Source organism: Frieseomelitta varia, unplaced genomic scaffold, assembly GCF_011392965.1.
Source record: "Frieseomelitta varia isolate USP_RPSP 00005682 unplaced genomic scaffold, Fvar_1.2 scaffold_925, whole genome shotgun sequence".
In the NCBI taxonomy this organism is placed as follows: Eukaryota; Metazoa; Arthropoda; class Insecta; order Hymenoptera; family Apidae; genus Frieseomelitta; species Frieseomelitta varia.
In genome coordinates this window covers 22,110-39,213 of record NW_025110729.1, presented here as the reverse complement: position 1 = coordinate 39,213, position 17,104 = coordinate 22,110, and the positions used below count along the sequence as shown (strand labels likewise).

The 17,104-nt window shown below is 32.8% G+C and overlaps 2 protein-coding genes across 4 annotated transcripts; one reads left to right on the top strand and one right to left on the bottom strand.

Annotated features, from left to right (window-relative positions):
* Nucleotides 1–129: 129 nt before the first annotated feature.
* LOC122537706 lies at nt 130–10,561 on the bottom strand. Of its 2 annotated transcripts, none has more exons than XM_043671106.1 (3): nt 10,153–10,561; nt 979–1,112; nt 130–443 (listed from the first exon to the last, which is right to left on the bottom strand). In XM_043671106.1, exons 2-3 carry the CDS (start codon nt 1,042–1,044, stop codon nt 138–140), a joined length of 372 nt encoding a protein of 123 aa, XP_043527041.1. In that variant the 5' UTR covers nt 1,045–1,112; nt 10,153–10,561; the 3' UTR covers nt 130–137. The 2 variants fall into 2 exon arrangements, with proteins under 2 accessions (XP_043527041.1, XP_043527042.1); XM_043671107.1 differs by lacking the exon at nt 10,153–10,561 and adding an exon at nt 1,572–1,774.
* Nucleotides 4,994–14,039, top strand: LOC122537704 (sodium/potassium-transporting ATPase subunit beta-1-interacting protein). Of its 2 annotated transcripts, none has more exons than XM_043671099.1 (6): nt 4,994–5,436; nt 6,262–6,399; nt 6,477–6,557; nt 6,632–6,823; nt 6,901–6,961; nt 12,892–14,039. In XM_043671099.1, exons 1-6 carry the CDS (start codon nt 5,383–5,385, stop codon nt 13,653–13,655), a joined length of 1,290 nt encoding a protein of 429 aa, XP_043527034.1. In that variant the 5' UTR covers nt 4,994–5,382; the 3' UTR covers nt 13,656–14,039. The 2 variants fall into 2 exon arrangements, with proteins under 2 accessions (XP_043527034.1, XP_043527035.1); XM_043671100.1 differs by lacking the exon at nt 12,892–14,039 and adding an exon at nt 7,687–11,938 and having other exon boundaries at nt 5,010–5,436.
* Nucleotides 14,040–17,104: the final 3,065 nt, after the last annotated feature.

Genomic DNA, 17,104 nt, shown 5'->3' with positions numbered 1-17,104 from the left:
AAGACATCCAAATTGACGCGAAGATATTTAAGAAATAATCAACAATCATTAACAAAAAAATATACAAACTATATGCATCAGAAAAGGAAAACTAACGTGTATGATCATATGGAATCTTTTTTCTTTTTGAACGTTCGTCAATCAGGAATTAATACGTCGTAGTGACCGCTGTCTGAGTTCCCGGTGAATAAAAGTCTAGCTGTCGCGAATTGCGAGCTAACATGATTGTGAAACACTCGTTTAAGTTCGTGTCTGTCGTTGATCTCGCGATAGATCGATAGATTCATGTCGTACATCCTAGTGGCTACCGTGCATTCGAGTTCACTGGCGAACGTGCCTACCATGTTCATATAATTGTCATAAGTTTGCCGATCCGATATGTTCCATTCGGCAATCACGAAGGGCCCATACTCGTGCCAATTTTCTTTGACGTGTTGCACCACCTGCCGAAGCAAAATTTCTATCGTTTGTGCGAGCGACGAGAAGACTGATTCTTTTTTAAAATAACTTAACTTCGTAATTGCAATTTCTCTCAAATTTTTTTTAACTCTAACTTTGTTAGTTATAGATTAAATTTTAGATTTCTTCATTTTACTAAATATTTTAAATACTACTTATTATTTTGTAATATTCTTTATTTCTTAATATTCTAATTAAATATCAAATATTATTCTCTTACACATTATAATATTTTTATAATATAATCTTACATATTTTCTAATATTTTTATAGACTGTCTTTTGGCAATTTATTTTTGATTATTATAGATTTTTCTGTAGTACATTTAAAAAAGAATCAGTTGATGCTTTTTATACTTAATTATTTTTCTTTTTAAGTAATATTTTTTATTCAAACAGTAAAAATAGTAGTATAAATATAAATCTAACATCAGTTGATTCAGCCAATGCATTAATTTGAAAATTAAATTAAATTCAAATATTAAATTTTAATATTATAATAAAGAATGATGGATCATACCATTGAACGCAAGTACCGATGTTCATCCTCGTTTCGCCATAAAATATAGCTAATCGCTCGAAACATACAGTTACCATCGCCATAAATATTATGCACGCGAAACGTGCCTTCAGCGCACCTTAAACGAGCCGTACCTGCAAAATAGAAATAAAAATTTGCATTCTGTCGACAATAAGTAACATACTAATCATCAATTCATATTTTAAATTCTCTTAGAACAATAATAAATTAATTCTTAACTGGCCATTACTGGGCCATTAGAAACCATAATAGGTCCGAATTAAATTAATTAGAATTTTAAAATTTTAATTTAACTGAATTTCATTAATGAGAAACAAAATATAAATCAGATAACTCTAATTCTAAACTGTGATGCTGCTAATGGTCAGATTCATTACAGATGAAATGCACGTAGTGTTTTATAATAAAGTATACCTATACGTAGCTCAGATTGTCTATTAAGAAGACATATTAAATATATAATATCAAAAAATTCAAACGTTAAATAAAACAGAAATTATTACAATTATTTATGATCCAATAATAATATTCGAGGGCCAAATTTTTTCACAGGTGACTACGTCGAGATGTACCTCTTTTAAAAAAGATAAGAAGCCTGTTTTTATCTCTTTTAAGACGTGCGCGTGAACGTAATTGTTCACAGGGTATCCAAACGGACTTCGTTTCTCGAATACCGGAAGCGTGGTTGTAGAAATCTCCGCGGTCCAGGTAGTATTCGTGTTCGAATCGATTATATTTTTTCGCATTCTTGAGCAGCGGCGAGCGATGTACGCACTTGCCTATTAATAAAACATGTAACAGATAATCGATCATGGTTTTTATAAATAGAAAAAAAGGAAAGATTATAGCTTATTTCGTTTTCGCGAGAGAAATCTTTACTTATCGATTCTCTTTGTATGTGCGAGGACTTTTTAAGAGAATTTTTAAATTATGTAAATTATCAATATACAGAGAGAAAATTAATTTCTTTTTATTAAGAATATGAAATTGCAATCTGCTCAGAACTTTTTCATTTCTATTAAAAAGGAAATAATGACAAATAAAATTAAAGTGTGCCACTAAATATTCGTCATTCATTATCAGTATTTTATTCAACTTTCGAGATTACCTTCTTCAAAGATGTGGCTACAGAAAAGAAAGCACCAGAGGCAAGGAAAGAAAAATGCCTTTAGAAATTTTAAAATGTGGACTTTAGCGACGTCCAGCTTAGGTTTTCTTCGAAAGTATTTGTCAACCTGATCGCCTGCTGCATGTTTGATTAATGTGCAAGTGAAATAGCTTTGATATTGTGTCTTTTTTCTTTTTCTTTTTTCCCTTTTTCTATTTTCTATTTTTTTAAATTGATTTCAAGTTCATTCGTATATGAATAATTTATACAAGTATAATTTCGTTCATTGACATTAGCATTTTGGAAAGTTTGACGTGAAAATTGATCTTCTATTGTCTTTCTTTTCATCTTGCAATGAAATTGCGTTTCTTCGTTACATGTACACATTGGAAAATCAATTTTCAACAAATAATATTAATATTAATTATTAAATCAGATTAATTGTTGTACAATTTTGACGAAATTATAACAGTTCAGAGTATTTTTTCAGATAATTTTTTTATCTAGTATATGAATATTTTCGTTCTTTCTTAAGAATATCTCATGAATTTTGTGTATTTGATTTAGACTAGTTTTTTTTTTTTATTCCAACATTTCGTGTGAAACGCACGTGTATTAAGTTTAAATTAGTTAAAGATTAGCGCCAACAGTGAAATATGCAATATCGAACATAATCGATATTTCTCATGATCGATTTTTAACCGGGAAGCATGGCGGAAAGAAGCACACCTCATATGTAAAGAGGAAACTATTATCCAGAAAAGTCGTCCAGGAAAAAGTATTATCCAGAAGTTCTCAGTAAATTTAAATCAATAGCTATTAAATTTGCGTTTGTGTTGTGAATGTTTATAAAACTTGCACTTTTGGCTTCAAGTCATCGAAATCTGTCAGATTACCAAAAACAGTGTATAACTTTTGCTCCCTTAAAGTAAGATTTAACCAAATAATTATTACATATAATTTTCAACAATTAAAGAAATAATATAAACATTTAAACAGAACATGCTATGCTAAAAGTTATTTATAATTTTATATCGAAATTTAATTTCAATTCTAATCAATAGCAATATTATAATCTTGTAATTGACTAACTCATTGTAATGTACATATATATACACATATTTTATTATATGCTCTTAGTTATACTGCGTAATTCTTAACAATTCTAATGCTAAATTCAACAATAATTGAGAATAATTGAGAATGTACGTATTTAATGGTTAAAATAATAATTTTACTGTGTAATATAATAAAATTTTCCATTTCTCCAAATCCAATAGATGGCAGCTATTACATTACTATAGATAAGGAGAGCAATAGCGTGCGACGAGGATGGCAATAGATTTTTAGTTTCATCTTTTCACCGTTACGCGGCGCTAGCATTTCAGTGCTCATAAACCGCGCTAATCTTCAATTACAAAAAAAGACTTATTTAGACAATTAATTAATGAACTTTCGCAATTATATTTTCCAAATTAGACTTTTGGCTTTCTTACTGTGCTCTATTTATCTTAGGAAATGTCTGTACATTAGAAATTCTTCTTCAATAGAGGGAAATTATTTAGAAATAACAAATAAAAAGACAAGGTTGTTTAATATTTACTAAACAATGATTTATTTATATATATCTTACAACGTACATAAAATAATACATTTAAATATTGAATATACAACGCATATTAATTGCATTTACAAAAATAATCAACAGAATATTACATGTACGTGTTTTGCAGATGTATGTAGGTGTCTTCATTCTCTTTATCCGTATATGTTTCATGGAAAAATATAAAACAGGAAATAGTAATTATAACATTACCAAAAACTGGCTCAAAACACAGCAACAAGAAGAAGCAACAGATAAATATAGAAAAATAAGAATAAATTCAAGATAAATATAGGAAAATAAGGATAAATAGGAATATAAAAAGCATGAAACAGGAAAAGAACGATGGAACTCGCTGCACGCAACAAAAACAGGGCATTAAGTGTTTAATACTCAGGTAAATGTATCCTCATCTCGCTGCGCTTCCTCTTTAAATGAAATTTAAACCTGCAAAAGCAAAATATAAAAGTACGTATATACTTATAAGGATTAGATTAAAAGTCTGCTTACCGAAACTATTTTATTAAAATGGGAAGTGTATCATTTCTATTTCACCTGCCAGTATAATGTATACTGTGCATCCAATGTATAACACGTAACACGTATTGAATTCCAAGCCATTCACAGACACCGAAATTCATAATACATTTCGCGCATAGTAAAACAAAAACTCAATACGTTTATATATATATATATATACACACATATGCAATATAGTCTACTCGAACGCTTTCTTAATTAAAATTTTTCCAAGTTAATCTATTAACTACATTAATAAAGAAAACTCGCATTTTTTCTTAAATCTAAACCAAAGAATAAGTAAATTAATTCGTTTACGTCAATTTTTCATTTTAAGCGAGTTCCCGATACTGTCTTTCATGGATAGTGAGAGTTATTATACCTACTAATTAGAATCGTGAAAATATGTTCCCGTTTATATTATACACAGACATGTACAGAAAACGAACTTAAATTTTACCAAGTGTTAATTCAATGTTTAATAGTACATATTAATGTTTATACATTATATTTTATTAACCATTGAGTCAATCTCTGTCTACCTTCGCAATTTATTCTATATAATACATAATAACGTATAATATACATTAAATATTTTTATTTCCATAATTTCAGTATGGAAACTATTGCGTTTATCATCCCCATAAGTAAAGATAGATGCCAAAAACTAATTTTCCAAGAGTAAACGTGCGACAGGTCAAGTTAATGGTATATTTTGCAGGATTTAGAACTGTGACCGCGAATAGATTAATTTGTAAGAAATTGCCTAGTTCGATGTATAACAGGTTAAGGTTAAAGATAACAAAACTATATATACATACGTACGTACGTATTATCACCGCTAATTATACTGATAGAAAATAACAAAAGTGGGAGAAGTGTAACATCATCGTTTCGGAAACGGAACTGGCTCAGAGCAGACCGTACAGCCAAGTTGTAGCTTGGCTACAAAATCGTGTCGTGCAAGCCGTGGTTGCATGCCACTTGCACCAGTCGGCCGCGAGAAAGGGACGGAACAAGTGCCAAGGGAACATGGCGACGCGTTGGAACATGCGACAGTGATGCAGCCAACGTGCAACGAGATCGTTTTCGTCGTGTGACCAGAAGAAAACCCGTGGCCGCGTACGCTAGAACACCTGCCTGGCCAAATGACATGGGAATTTGTAATCGAAGGCACTTTCTGCTGACAATATGCACCTTGCAACTTGTGAGTGTGTCGCTGATGGAAAAAATGTTTTTGTTTCCCTCGTCAGGGGAAATGATTGTTCATTCCGTGACACGCGTAATTCGCGTTTCTTTGACAATGAGTCACAGTTCAGTAGCTTCGGTAGGAACGTAGACAATCCGAAGAATTTGAATTGTCGAGCATCTTTCAAACGAAAGTGTACTCTCTTCCTTGCGCGTCGTTACATTGTTGCAAACGAATCGAATGATTTTATCGTAGCTCGATGAAATGTACGCGTTTGCTTGTTTATCGTATCGCTTTATCGATCCACAGGTCGCGTGGTTTATCTGCGTTGAATAGAGATCGCCGTGTAGAAACTGGACGATCCATTTAATACCGCTTTTACTACTTTCTAAGCTTGCTTTCTTATCGACTCGCGTCGAATATCACAGTACTACGTTGTACTTGAGAGATGTTCTTTTTCTTTTCTTTTTTTTTTTTTTTTTTTTTTTACTAATTAAAAAATGTAATAAACGCATACGAAAAAACAGGATACAATCAACGAAATTTGTTGACTCGATATTATTATTGAGTACATGTTTGAAACAATTGAGCTTTGAAGCTAACAAATGTAGAATGAAACAAGATTCTCAAAGCAAGAAAACGTATGTGGTTCATGAACACTGGTTCGTATTTGGAGCATCAGATTAATTGGGTATTTAGAACGCAGAGCAATTGGTGTAAATTAAGATTGCAGACAAAAAGAAGTTGACAGAAATGAAAGAAATTAATCTTAAGGAATATTCTACCTAGACTTCTTTAATGGTTTATTAAATCTAATTGGAGCTGTTTAATATCTGCTTGTAGATCACTACAGTAGAGCGCCAGGTCTTCGACTTTCTAGGCTTTATGTGGGCCCCGATACTGGTCAATTTCTTCAACATTATATTTGTGATTTTAGGGTTTTTCGGGGCTTTTCAATATAGGCCTAAATATATCATATCAGTAAGTAGAGTCATTTGTTTTACTTTAAATAAGTTACATGTAGAAGTATTTAATTCTGTGTATTAAATTCATTTTAGTATTGTATATGGAATACACTATGGTTAGGCTGGAATATATTCATGATATGTTTCTACCTTGACGTTGGTATACTCGACAAAGTAAGTATAAAGTTTCCATTTAATTTCGTCATTCTAATTTCAATAGATCTTTAATTGCAATTAATCTTTTTTAGAACAGCGACATCTTAAATCTTGGTACTGGTAGCTTTTCTTGGTGGCATGTCAACGGACCAGGTTGTAAAGCTATTTATGATGTTACTGAACCAGAATTATTCAGACCTGCCCGACCTACAAATGTAACAGATTGTGTGTTAGATTATGAAGTAGTCGAAATTTTACATGCATCTACTCAATGCATCTTGGGTGTAAGTATCATCAACTTTTGCTGTCTAGTAAAATTGTATGAATTATGCTATTGAAGATAATATTTCCTTTGTTTTAGTTTATCGCAGTAGTGGGTGGTATTTGTCTAAGTAAAGTTTTCCTGGAGGAAGATGATAGCTGTAAGTATAAGACTCAAGAACTGTTGTAATTTCAGTGTCAGATTGATATAAAAATTAGTTTACAGTGTGAAATTATTTCTAATTTTATTCTGGGGTACTATTTGGTAGTAAATTTAGGTAATTTTGTCATGGGATTGGTAAACAAGAAGTTGGGAAAATTGTCTAAATTTAATTTCTTATTTTTATATAGTGAAAAAAAGAAAAAGCAAAAATAATGCAATGATAAATCTTTTTATGGTGTAAAACAACATTATATGAAAGACAATTGTGATAAACGTCATCCTGAGGATTCTTTTTCTTCTAATTATAATAAATTTAAGATTTATTATTGCTTGAAAAGAGGGTTGTCGGTTACAGTTGATTTCATTGGTGGATTTGATCCTCCACTTTGGTAAGTGCTTTGCCTGTATCATGGTTTGCACGCATTTGCTCTTTATGTAAAAAGCACGAAGTAAAATAGTTTCTCTCATGCACATTATTACTCATCGACTCTTCTGCGAATGTTTGGTGCTTGAATATTATGCGAGTTCATCTGTGAATCTTCGATACAGCATGTATCCTTTGGAAACGTTATAAACTGTTATCAAATTGGCCACATTCGAATGAAACTTAATTTTATATCATTTAATTTAGTTTTAATGAAGAAACAAAAAAGAAAAAGAATCATTACGCTCACGTCAATGAAATTCGATCTAATGAAATCGATTCTACGATTCATATTTCAGTTGACTTTGTGGGAGGTGATGACTTTGGGTTGGCAGGCCACACGCCGTTGCATCCTATGTACGTTAGCTACTCGGCTCTTCCATCACCTGCCCACCCTCACAAAAATTCCGCTCAAAATTACCCCGCAGGCACAGCTAGCTCTCATCAATCAATTTGTCACGATACCAGCTTCCCAAAGCATAACGATAAAACGTTTAACAGCTCCGGACGAAGTAAATGTAGCTTCAGAAACGACACAATCAGAACTGAACGAAGCAACCTGTCCAGTCGCGACTTAAAGCACGTCGATTACTCGAACGACTATTCGAATCCGTTGGATCATTTGCAGAGGCCCGTGTCCCCGTACGATGAGTACGATTCGTTGGACAGTGCTGCTAAATTGAAGTATCAAAAGAACAAACTGTACTATCCGCACTCGTCCAAGTACAGTCCCGTTGCATCTCCGCGTGTCAAGTCTCGACCTGGTGTGGTAAGGCAGAATAAAGCCTCCAACAAGCCTAGAGTCTTTACCGATCATGTTCGCGAGCAATCGATGAGGTCATTTTACTCTGATCCAAGATTGGCAATCGAGAATCAGCAGAACGTGACTGACCAAGATAAACAAAATAAGTCCAAAAGAGATAGTAGACCTTTGTCGTTATATGCCAGTAATTTTTAGATTGTTAAAAACTAGAGAAATATATACATATAGGGAGGATTTATTTCTTTCTACCTTAATCCATTCGAGGTCGGGGCCTCATTTGAAGATGATCTTGAGAAAGTTGATACTATTTTTAAAATATCTCGGCAGCAGTGATTGTGAACTTACTGCTTAATTTTAAACCAACAATGATTTTCAAATTTTCACGCACTTTTTTCTATATTCTTTGACTCTTGTGTAATATTTATTGACGTTTTTTTTAAATTATTCATTCGCATGCAGTTCTTTCCAAGAGGTATTGCGTTACAGATGAATAGCGTAGGACGCATACCGTGCGTCGTCGGCCTCGAATCGATTAAAACAGTATATGGACTGACGTTAAATGTATTTCGATGCTATTTTATAGAGAATTCGAAGGTGTAACGTAGAATTCCTATCCTTGCCAAATAGAACGATTAGAGAGTAGCTAGCTTAGGATGCCTTCTTCGATCGATTTCTTCTTGTTAGTCTAGAAAGGATATCTCTTTCTCTCGTTTCTGAACCAACTTTTTTTTACCGTCACAGTTAATAATTCCTGCTACTGTCTTTAAAGTATTTCGACTGATAACTGATAACGTGAAATAGACAACGTGTGTTCAATAGCATCGATCGCTTCTTCGTGTTCATATTAATTCTTTTTTTTTTTTTTCTTTTTACGAAGATTTTTATTTACATTTGCTCATAGTTATCTTCATGTATAACGATTTATGTTGGATTAGATAACATGCATTTTTATATTGATATACGCACTGTGATACGTTTAGAACTATGAATCATTGTTGTTTGAAAATGTTTATTCAAGCCTTTTATCATCGAACTTGTAACTTTAATTAGCTGTGCTTCACAGGAGAATGTTTTTCTTCTTTTTTTTTTTTTTTTTTTTTTTTTTTTTTTTTTTTTTTTTTGTTACGATATAAGAGACGAGATGACGTTGCATCTTAAAAGGAATAAAAAAAAAAAAAGTACAGCATGAGCGAAAAAAACGCCACGATTGTAAACGTTCACGAATGCGTAGGATTGTTTTGTACTTTTTCTCCTTTTTCATTCCCTTTCCTACGTCGATGTGTTTTTGTTATACGAATGATACTTAATTAAGAATTGCCCTGATGACACAAAATGGCCTAGCTTGCGAGATAGCATCTCTGATAGAGATCCTTAGACTGCATTAGAAATTTAGCTTAATTGTATCACGATGGTGAAGAACTTGTGTTTATTAAGGTGCTGCGAAACACTTTTTTTTTCGTTTTGATGAAACTTTGTATGAGTATTTGGTAGTGCATGCTAGTACTTGTTTACGGTTCTTAAGTTGGACAGAATGTTTTATTTGATGTTCTCCCTCTTTAAACAACGATATGGTAGATGTAAAGTGATACGCGAATTGAAAATTGTACCACATATATATATATATATATATATACACATACGCAGACTTCTCTATAGATTTTCATCAAATTAATATCTTTGACATTTCACGGATCAATTATTAATCAGTGAATGTCTAATGATACGTCGAGGCTGAAAAACAAAATCTGAAGTGACAAAGAAGCCTGTCCTTATTATAGACTGTGTATCTTATAGTTACACAGAACTATATTCTGCGAGTCGCAGATCAAGGCTCGTTCGAAAAATTCGAAGTGTCCAATTCCAAACTAAACGTGATGAGTAAAAAGACATTCAAGAAACTGACAAGCTTGCGTTCCAGATTCCAAATTCCAATCGAGTTGAGTTAAAATTCGAAAGCTTTCATATTTCGAGAGCAGAGAAATTCCAAAAATCGTTTACTCACCAAGAGCTGTTCTCTTCAGACGGTGCACAATTATAAATCATGAATGAGCACGGAGCATATCACTGTTTTCGATGTTCTGACGAACGATTGATTTCTTTGCCTACGTTCAAGATCGCGGTTTGCACGCAATGATCGATCGACGAATAATATTTGATGCGATCCGATAGTAGACGACAATTATAAACGTGCACGTAATGCTTGTGCAGGAAAAAATACACTGAACTGAACGATACAGCTACGTTTTGCAATGATTAATTGATGCTGATAGTTATGTAATTTTCAGTTTTAAATGTTCACGTAGATATCTGTGTATACATCTGTCTTAAACTAGTATCACAGCCACAAGTGGGATTGCTCGATACTAATAATGAATTTTTTTCCTCATCACGTCTGATTGGACTTATATCTTGGCCTTGTTCACGGCTCGCGATACTGCCTGCGCGTTACTTAAGATGTATTACCTTTTAAGTTTTAATTCTTATCGGATGACTTACCATCACCGACTTACTTATTCGCACAATTACATTAATTATGTTTTATATATCTTAAATCGGGTATACTCGATTTATTGAATCTTGCAAATAAATTGCTCACTAAATATATATTGTACATACTTATACACGTATATACAGGATGGAGTTTGGCGTTCAAACTTTGTTAGTATGTCGTGGAGGTAAAAGTAAGATTGAAGTGTTACGTAGCGAAAGGTCCATAAATGTTTTATGAGAAAAATATGAAATCTGCTATTTCTCGTCGTTTAATACAGAATGAGACTGTAACGTTCATGTCCATGGTATTGATATGAGGTACGTTTATTATCTTTGTACGTGATTCTATTATTATACTGTTGAAGAGATCTACTTGTGCTCGTGTTTGAAAGTAAAAGTTTAGGATACAAAAATATCTATACAAATTGGAAGCACCACAAGTGCCAAATATTAAATTTTATAGCCCAAATTGTACACATTATATACTTTTGTAATACATTCTACTTGAAAATTAAGGGATCCTCATAAAAAATATATATTTTTGATTCTCTAGGAAGGAGTAATTCAAGGAACAAATGAGAATGGCACTTTCAGTGTGTCTAAAAATTTAAATAAATAACAGATTGAGCTTTCTTTGTAACAGAAGAGGTGTATTTTCTTTTTTATGAATGTTGACTACATCGACACATCCAATTAATCATTTATCAATGTATCACGATGAAATTTGATCTGCAGTCAATTCAACTGCATACTGATATCAACTTTTGATTGATGAAACTTTGAAATGCACACACACATAAGTATAACTTGAAATGTTATATTTTTATTGCAACTTCTTAATGAAACATTCATGGACTTTTTACTGCATGTCACTTTTATCTTATTTTTATCTATAGAACACACTGATCGATAAAGTTTGAAACATCAAGCCTGTGGACATTCTATACTCTTATATATTTTACTTAATTTATTTATATAAGACTAGTGAGAGAGAGAAACGTTTTCACTTCATCAGAGAATTTATAGTCGAACTATAAACGTCGTATTGTACATTTAATATTAACGGGTCACTTCAGATTCAATATTGAAACGTTTGTTCTCTAGTACAATCGAGGATTCTTTTGTTTTCTTTTTCCCCTCCCCCCTTCTTTTGTCGAAGCTTGTACAAGTAGTATCGTTACAGTAGTGTCGTTGTGTACTTGATTAAGATCGTAGATCTTAGTTTTATAATTTATTTTACTGTATTATATATTACCTTTGGTGCAAGTTCATTGGCGACAATAAACGTGCAATGCCTACTACTTGCTTGCTTTTTTATTTATTAACCCCCATTCTTTTCTTTCGCTCCTTCTCTAACATTCTCCTATTCTTCTGTGGGTTCTCGGCAAAACTATTTTATTTTACTATTATTATTATTTTTTATCGATGTTTTTGTCTTTCGATTAGTATGTATCTTAATAAATTCGATTTAAATGATGATTCACCGTTTTTTTTTTTTTCTTTTTCTCTTGATTAAACGAGTAAATGGTAATTTTAGACTCCCCTTTTGAATGGGACATAATTTTGACTTGTTTCAATAATTGAAAAGCACAGGAAAGTGGCGTCGTTGTTTTAAAATTTCAATGTTAATTAGACATTGGAACGCGTTGTCCCTCGCATGTAAGAGATCGATCACTTCGATCAATCATATAACTGAGGATTCATATTAATACTTCGATAACATACAGCTACGTTTGTCATTTGACTTGAAAGCGCGTGTTCGACTCTGCGGTTTGCGCTTGGTATACAAAAAGATACAAAAGTTTTGTAAAATATTTAACTTTCATTTAAGATCATCACTCCATGATCTTTCGTTCATATCCTCTTTCCTATCTATTTGAGAAATCTTTTAAACATCGTTCAATATTTAGAAATGAATTTATGAGATCCATTGATAAATTGTCCAAAATTTTCCTCTTTCTATTCTAAAATATTTGTGACGTAACAAATGTAAATGGACTATCGTGATCAACCATTAATCTTAATCACTCGCAAATTTTTAGATTTCAAATTTTAGATCCCTACATCTAAGAAGACTACTTACATTTAAATAAATAAAAAAAAAAAAACTATGTAAGTGTCTGTTTACATTTAAAACTATACTAAAACCAATCTACGATCAATAAATTGGTCAGTATCCAAGCGCAAACTGAACAACCATTACCAACAGAGCACGTGTTAACGATATTTTTCTATCTGTTTTACAACGCAGCTCAAGCTAAACGGAAGAAAAAGCAACCACGGCCGCTGTACAGCATCGAGTATTCTCAACCGGAGCCGGCGGTTCACGACGAGAGCGTATCCCCGAAGCCGATGACGCCTCGCAGAGTGAAGAGAAGATCGGTGATCTCTCGCGACGGGACGAGGAGATCCAGCAGAAGGAGTTCGGTGAGACAGTCACGCAGAAAGAATCCCGTGAACAGGATCATGGACCATCAGGAGAGTCTCTACGCCAACACAACGCCCGTGAGCAATCTCACCAATCAGAACGTGAACTCGCTGTCCCAAGGTACCCTCAACTACGATCGAATTTCAATGAGCTGGGACAGGGATAGGAACTCGAACTGGCAGCCGGAAGCTGTGAACATGGCTGTGTCCTCTCCCACCTTGTGGAACCAAGATTCTTCGAACAACTACTCTAATACCAGCAACTACACGAACCAGAATTACCCGAATTGGGACGCTAGCAGCTCGACCAGGAATCTCACTGACAATTGGCAACCGAGTGAATTGAGTACGATGCAGTGGCAGGGGCAGAGTAACCCGACCTTCCAACAAACCAGCACGCAGAGCTTGAACGGAGAAGACTTGGACGAGATCTATAATAATCGGCCGGCCAGTGCCAGGTCGAGTTATAGTAATTATCACGGGGTGAGGGCTACGCCTCAGGTCCCCAATAGAACGGATATTGTTAGGCAGAGCCAGAGGCAGTTTGTTCTCAGCGGACCCCCTGCTTATCAGGACACGGTGATCTGAGAATTCCGAGGGATTCGGAGACCTAGATTTGGTGGATGTTTGGTTGTCCGCGAGGGTTCATTCGATAGCATTGTTATCAGGCGGGCAATTTGTTCAATTGTGATAGTTTTAACGCTGGAACTGCCAACGAATAACTTCCCTCGAGCATTGTCTGTACAAAAAGCTGTGTCGTTAATGTTAATACCCGCCTTTTCTTACTGTTCTAGGCTAAAAATGTCCGTGTTGTTTTATGTACATTTTATTTTATTTTGTCAATTTTCTTTGCGAAGATTTTCAGGAAGGGAAACTTGCTTTAAAAAAATACATGAAATTTGCATGAGGTATTTTAGACATAAATAACGGAGGAAAATTTAAAATACGATAAAGAACGCAAGTTTTTATTCGTATATTTTATGAAAAATTATTAAAATCTTTAAAACTTTGTTATTGTAAATTTATGACATCTCTATGAAAAAATTACAAATTGCTCATTTTGGTTATTCCGGTAGTTCTAGCGTTAATATAATTATATAAATTCCCTAATTGTCTGTTTAGATCTATTTAAATGCAAAAAAATCGAGATCTAGAACTCGATTTTAATTAATTTTTATGTTAATTTCACTTTTAGGGAGAATCGATACTAAACGTCCAACACGAATATAGGTCTATTTTTTGATAACTAATTGTTACTATTAAGAGACAGGAAGTATTTGTTACTTCACTGATTGATCAAGCTTTATTTGGTAACATTGGATGCAATTCTCTGCATCTTGTTTATACACCTTGCGACGAATGTCTCTAAAAGTTTATTAACTTTCAGAAAAAATTCGCGATAACTCTGATCTCGTGACGATGTTTTACATTTCTAAGCCCCGCCTTTTTTTATCTCAGGACGTTCCTTCACGTTTTTAACAGATATTTAAAAATCGTATTTCTTACAATTCGCGATACATATATATATATATATCACCCGTTGGTAAGATTTTTGCAACGATGAAAAAAAAGTTATATCTTTTATATGAGAAATAGAATTCGATAGTTGATGATATCATACAATTTTTAGAAATCCCACGACTGTTTTTCAATTTACTTTCTATTTTACAATTTGACACAATTACTTTCGGACTGTTTTCTTTTCTTTTTTTCTTAATCAGAGGAATCATCTGTAAATCTATGATTTATGATTTATGATCGTACAATCATCTTTATTTATATTCCTTTTTTTTCTTGAGCCTTCGAAACGAAACGTTTACACGATATTTTAAAAGGAACATTAACTTTTCTATGCTCTGTTTTCTAAACGATTTTATAATGTATATCGAATATTATTCGTATCGCATAGTCTTCCAGATATCTAGGAGAAATTGTTATGAAGCTGTGAATTTCTCTGCGACCAATTTGATCTCTTTAAGTGCTCATTGAATTTTAGAAAAACTATGCTTGAATTTTATTATTAAATGTTTATACATTTTTAAAAGGGAAATTTAAAAATGAAAATTATAAAATAGAGTAATATTAACGTTTAATAATATTAATATAGTAACATTTAATAGATGAAATATATATTTGATATTATGTTTGCACAACTGAGGGGTTAATACGAAATTTAAAAAAGTGAAAGAATTGATTACATTGGTCAGATGAATTCATAAACGTGTTTGAACGCTCTATGCATGAGGAGTGCAATAACAGATATTTTTTTCATGCGAAAAATCAAAATAGACTACGTCGATGATGATGATGATGATGGACGTGTGAAATGAAAACCAAAGTATTAAACATCGATCTAAGTTAATTATAATACTTATATGAATGTAAAACTGCCTCAACTCTTTCGCTGACTGTCGTACAACGTAGGTTTAATTAATTACCTAAGTACTTAATTTTTATTATCATACTGAGAATTTCTAGACGCTTGGTTCATCGATCACGAAGTTCTAATGTTACTTAAAAATGCTATACTCTTATTCAACGAACGTGTTCTCTATTTCTGTTTTGATCAAATGTTGAATAATTGTCGATGAACAAGGTGTTGATTTTTAGAAATTTTAACAAGTTAAGTTTTTAGAACTGTTGCTAGACGATTGTCTCTTAATTGAATCTTTTAATCGAGGCAATACTAGATACAAATGTTCGCGTTATTTTTGTAGATTTCTTTTTTTTTTCGATAACTCGATCTACCGTGCAGTGGAAAATATAAAACAGTAAGAGACTTTTATTATAGAAGGATCAAGTGTAATAGATTGAAACGAATTTGAGGAAGTCGAAGTTTCTTCTTCGGTTTTATTTGAACACTTAATTATAATCAAATGGAAATAAAAATATGAAACTTCGTTATTGTGATATTAATCTATAATAATTGGTATGGTGAATATTCGTATGATTTTCATATCTGGATTTAAACTTTCAAGCCTATGAAAATTACCATGATTAAATCGATAATATTTTAAATAAGTTAATTAAAATTTGATTATATAGAACAACATTTGATATGCTCCAATCTATGCGCTTGTTATCTCATAAATAATAATATCTTTTCGACGTCCAAAAAAAAAAAAGAAAAAGTATTATTAACGTTCTGTTTTGCAATTTTAAAAATTTAATTTAATAGATTAATTTTTAAAACTGTGTACACTCGACGCGTATGTGACTGAATGAATTGAACTTTCCTTTTCCTTTCGCACGCTTATTGCAATTTTACGATTGTGCTCTTCGTATTTTATAATAACGATATCGTCAAATAATATGTTATGTTTATTTAAAGGGCAGCTATCTTTAATTAATTAAGAATAAGACTCAACGTGCATCAGCTTATACTTTGTACACTGTTTTCGATTTCTTTCACGCTCAGGATTCAATTGTACACGATCTGCCATTACTATTACAATTCACCAATGTACAACTGTAGCACGAAGCAATAATTGCAAGACAATAATAAACGAGAAGTAATTTTCAATTGACAAATCGAAAGTGTTATTTACGAGTTTGTAGTACTACATAGAAATTTGCACTGTACCTGTTTAAAAATGTTATCACCTTTGGAGAGATCGAAATTGTCATTGTTTGACAAATTTATAAACTTCCCTATCATCCATTTAACCAACACACTTTGTATTACGAACTTCATAAACTTGTAGACCTTTGCACGAAAGTGTACGAACCCTTGCCTGTACATTTAAAAGAATCATCATCTTCAAAATCTCTTCGTCACTTTACAAATTTATCAACTTCTTCGAGTTTCAGCTAAGTTTCAACCTCAAGTCCACCACACACACACACACACACGTTCTATCACAAATAAATCACGTATCTAACATTTTCTACGCATCGTTTGAATGGAAACCTGCCTGTGAAGATCGATTTTCATGGAAGAAACAGAAACTCGAGACCCTCGGCTTCGAACCCATAAAGAAGAAGAATCCAACTCGTCAGTTAACCAGCAGATGGACGTGACATTTCACACAGTGCCG

Excerpts from the sequence above, each read along its gene's own strand:
- LOC122537706 (XM_043671106.1), bottom strand. The coding sequence starts at position 1,044 with ATGTTTCGAGCGATTAGCTATATTTTATGGCGAAACGAGGATGAACAT. Across the intron at positions 444-978 it reads ATCGGTACTTGCGTTCAATG|GTGGTGCAACACGTCAAAGA; the intron begins GTATGATCCATC and ends TTGCTTCGGCAG.
- LOC122537704 (XM_043671099.1), top strand. The coding sequence starts at position 5,383 with ATGGGAATTTGTAATCGAAGGCACTTTCTGCTGACAATATGCACCTTG. Across the intron at positions 5,437-6,261 it reads CAATATGCACCTTGCAACTT|ATCACTACAGTAGAGCGCCA; the intron begins GTGAGTGTGTCG and ends ATCTGCTTGTAG. Across the intron at positions 6,824-6,900 it reads CTACTCAATGCATCTTGGGT|TTTATCGCAGTAGTGGGTGG; the intron begins GTAAGTATCATC and ends CCTTTGTTTTAG.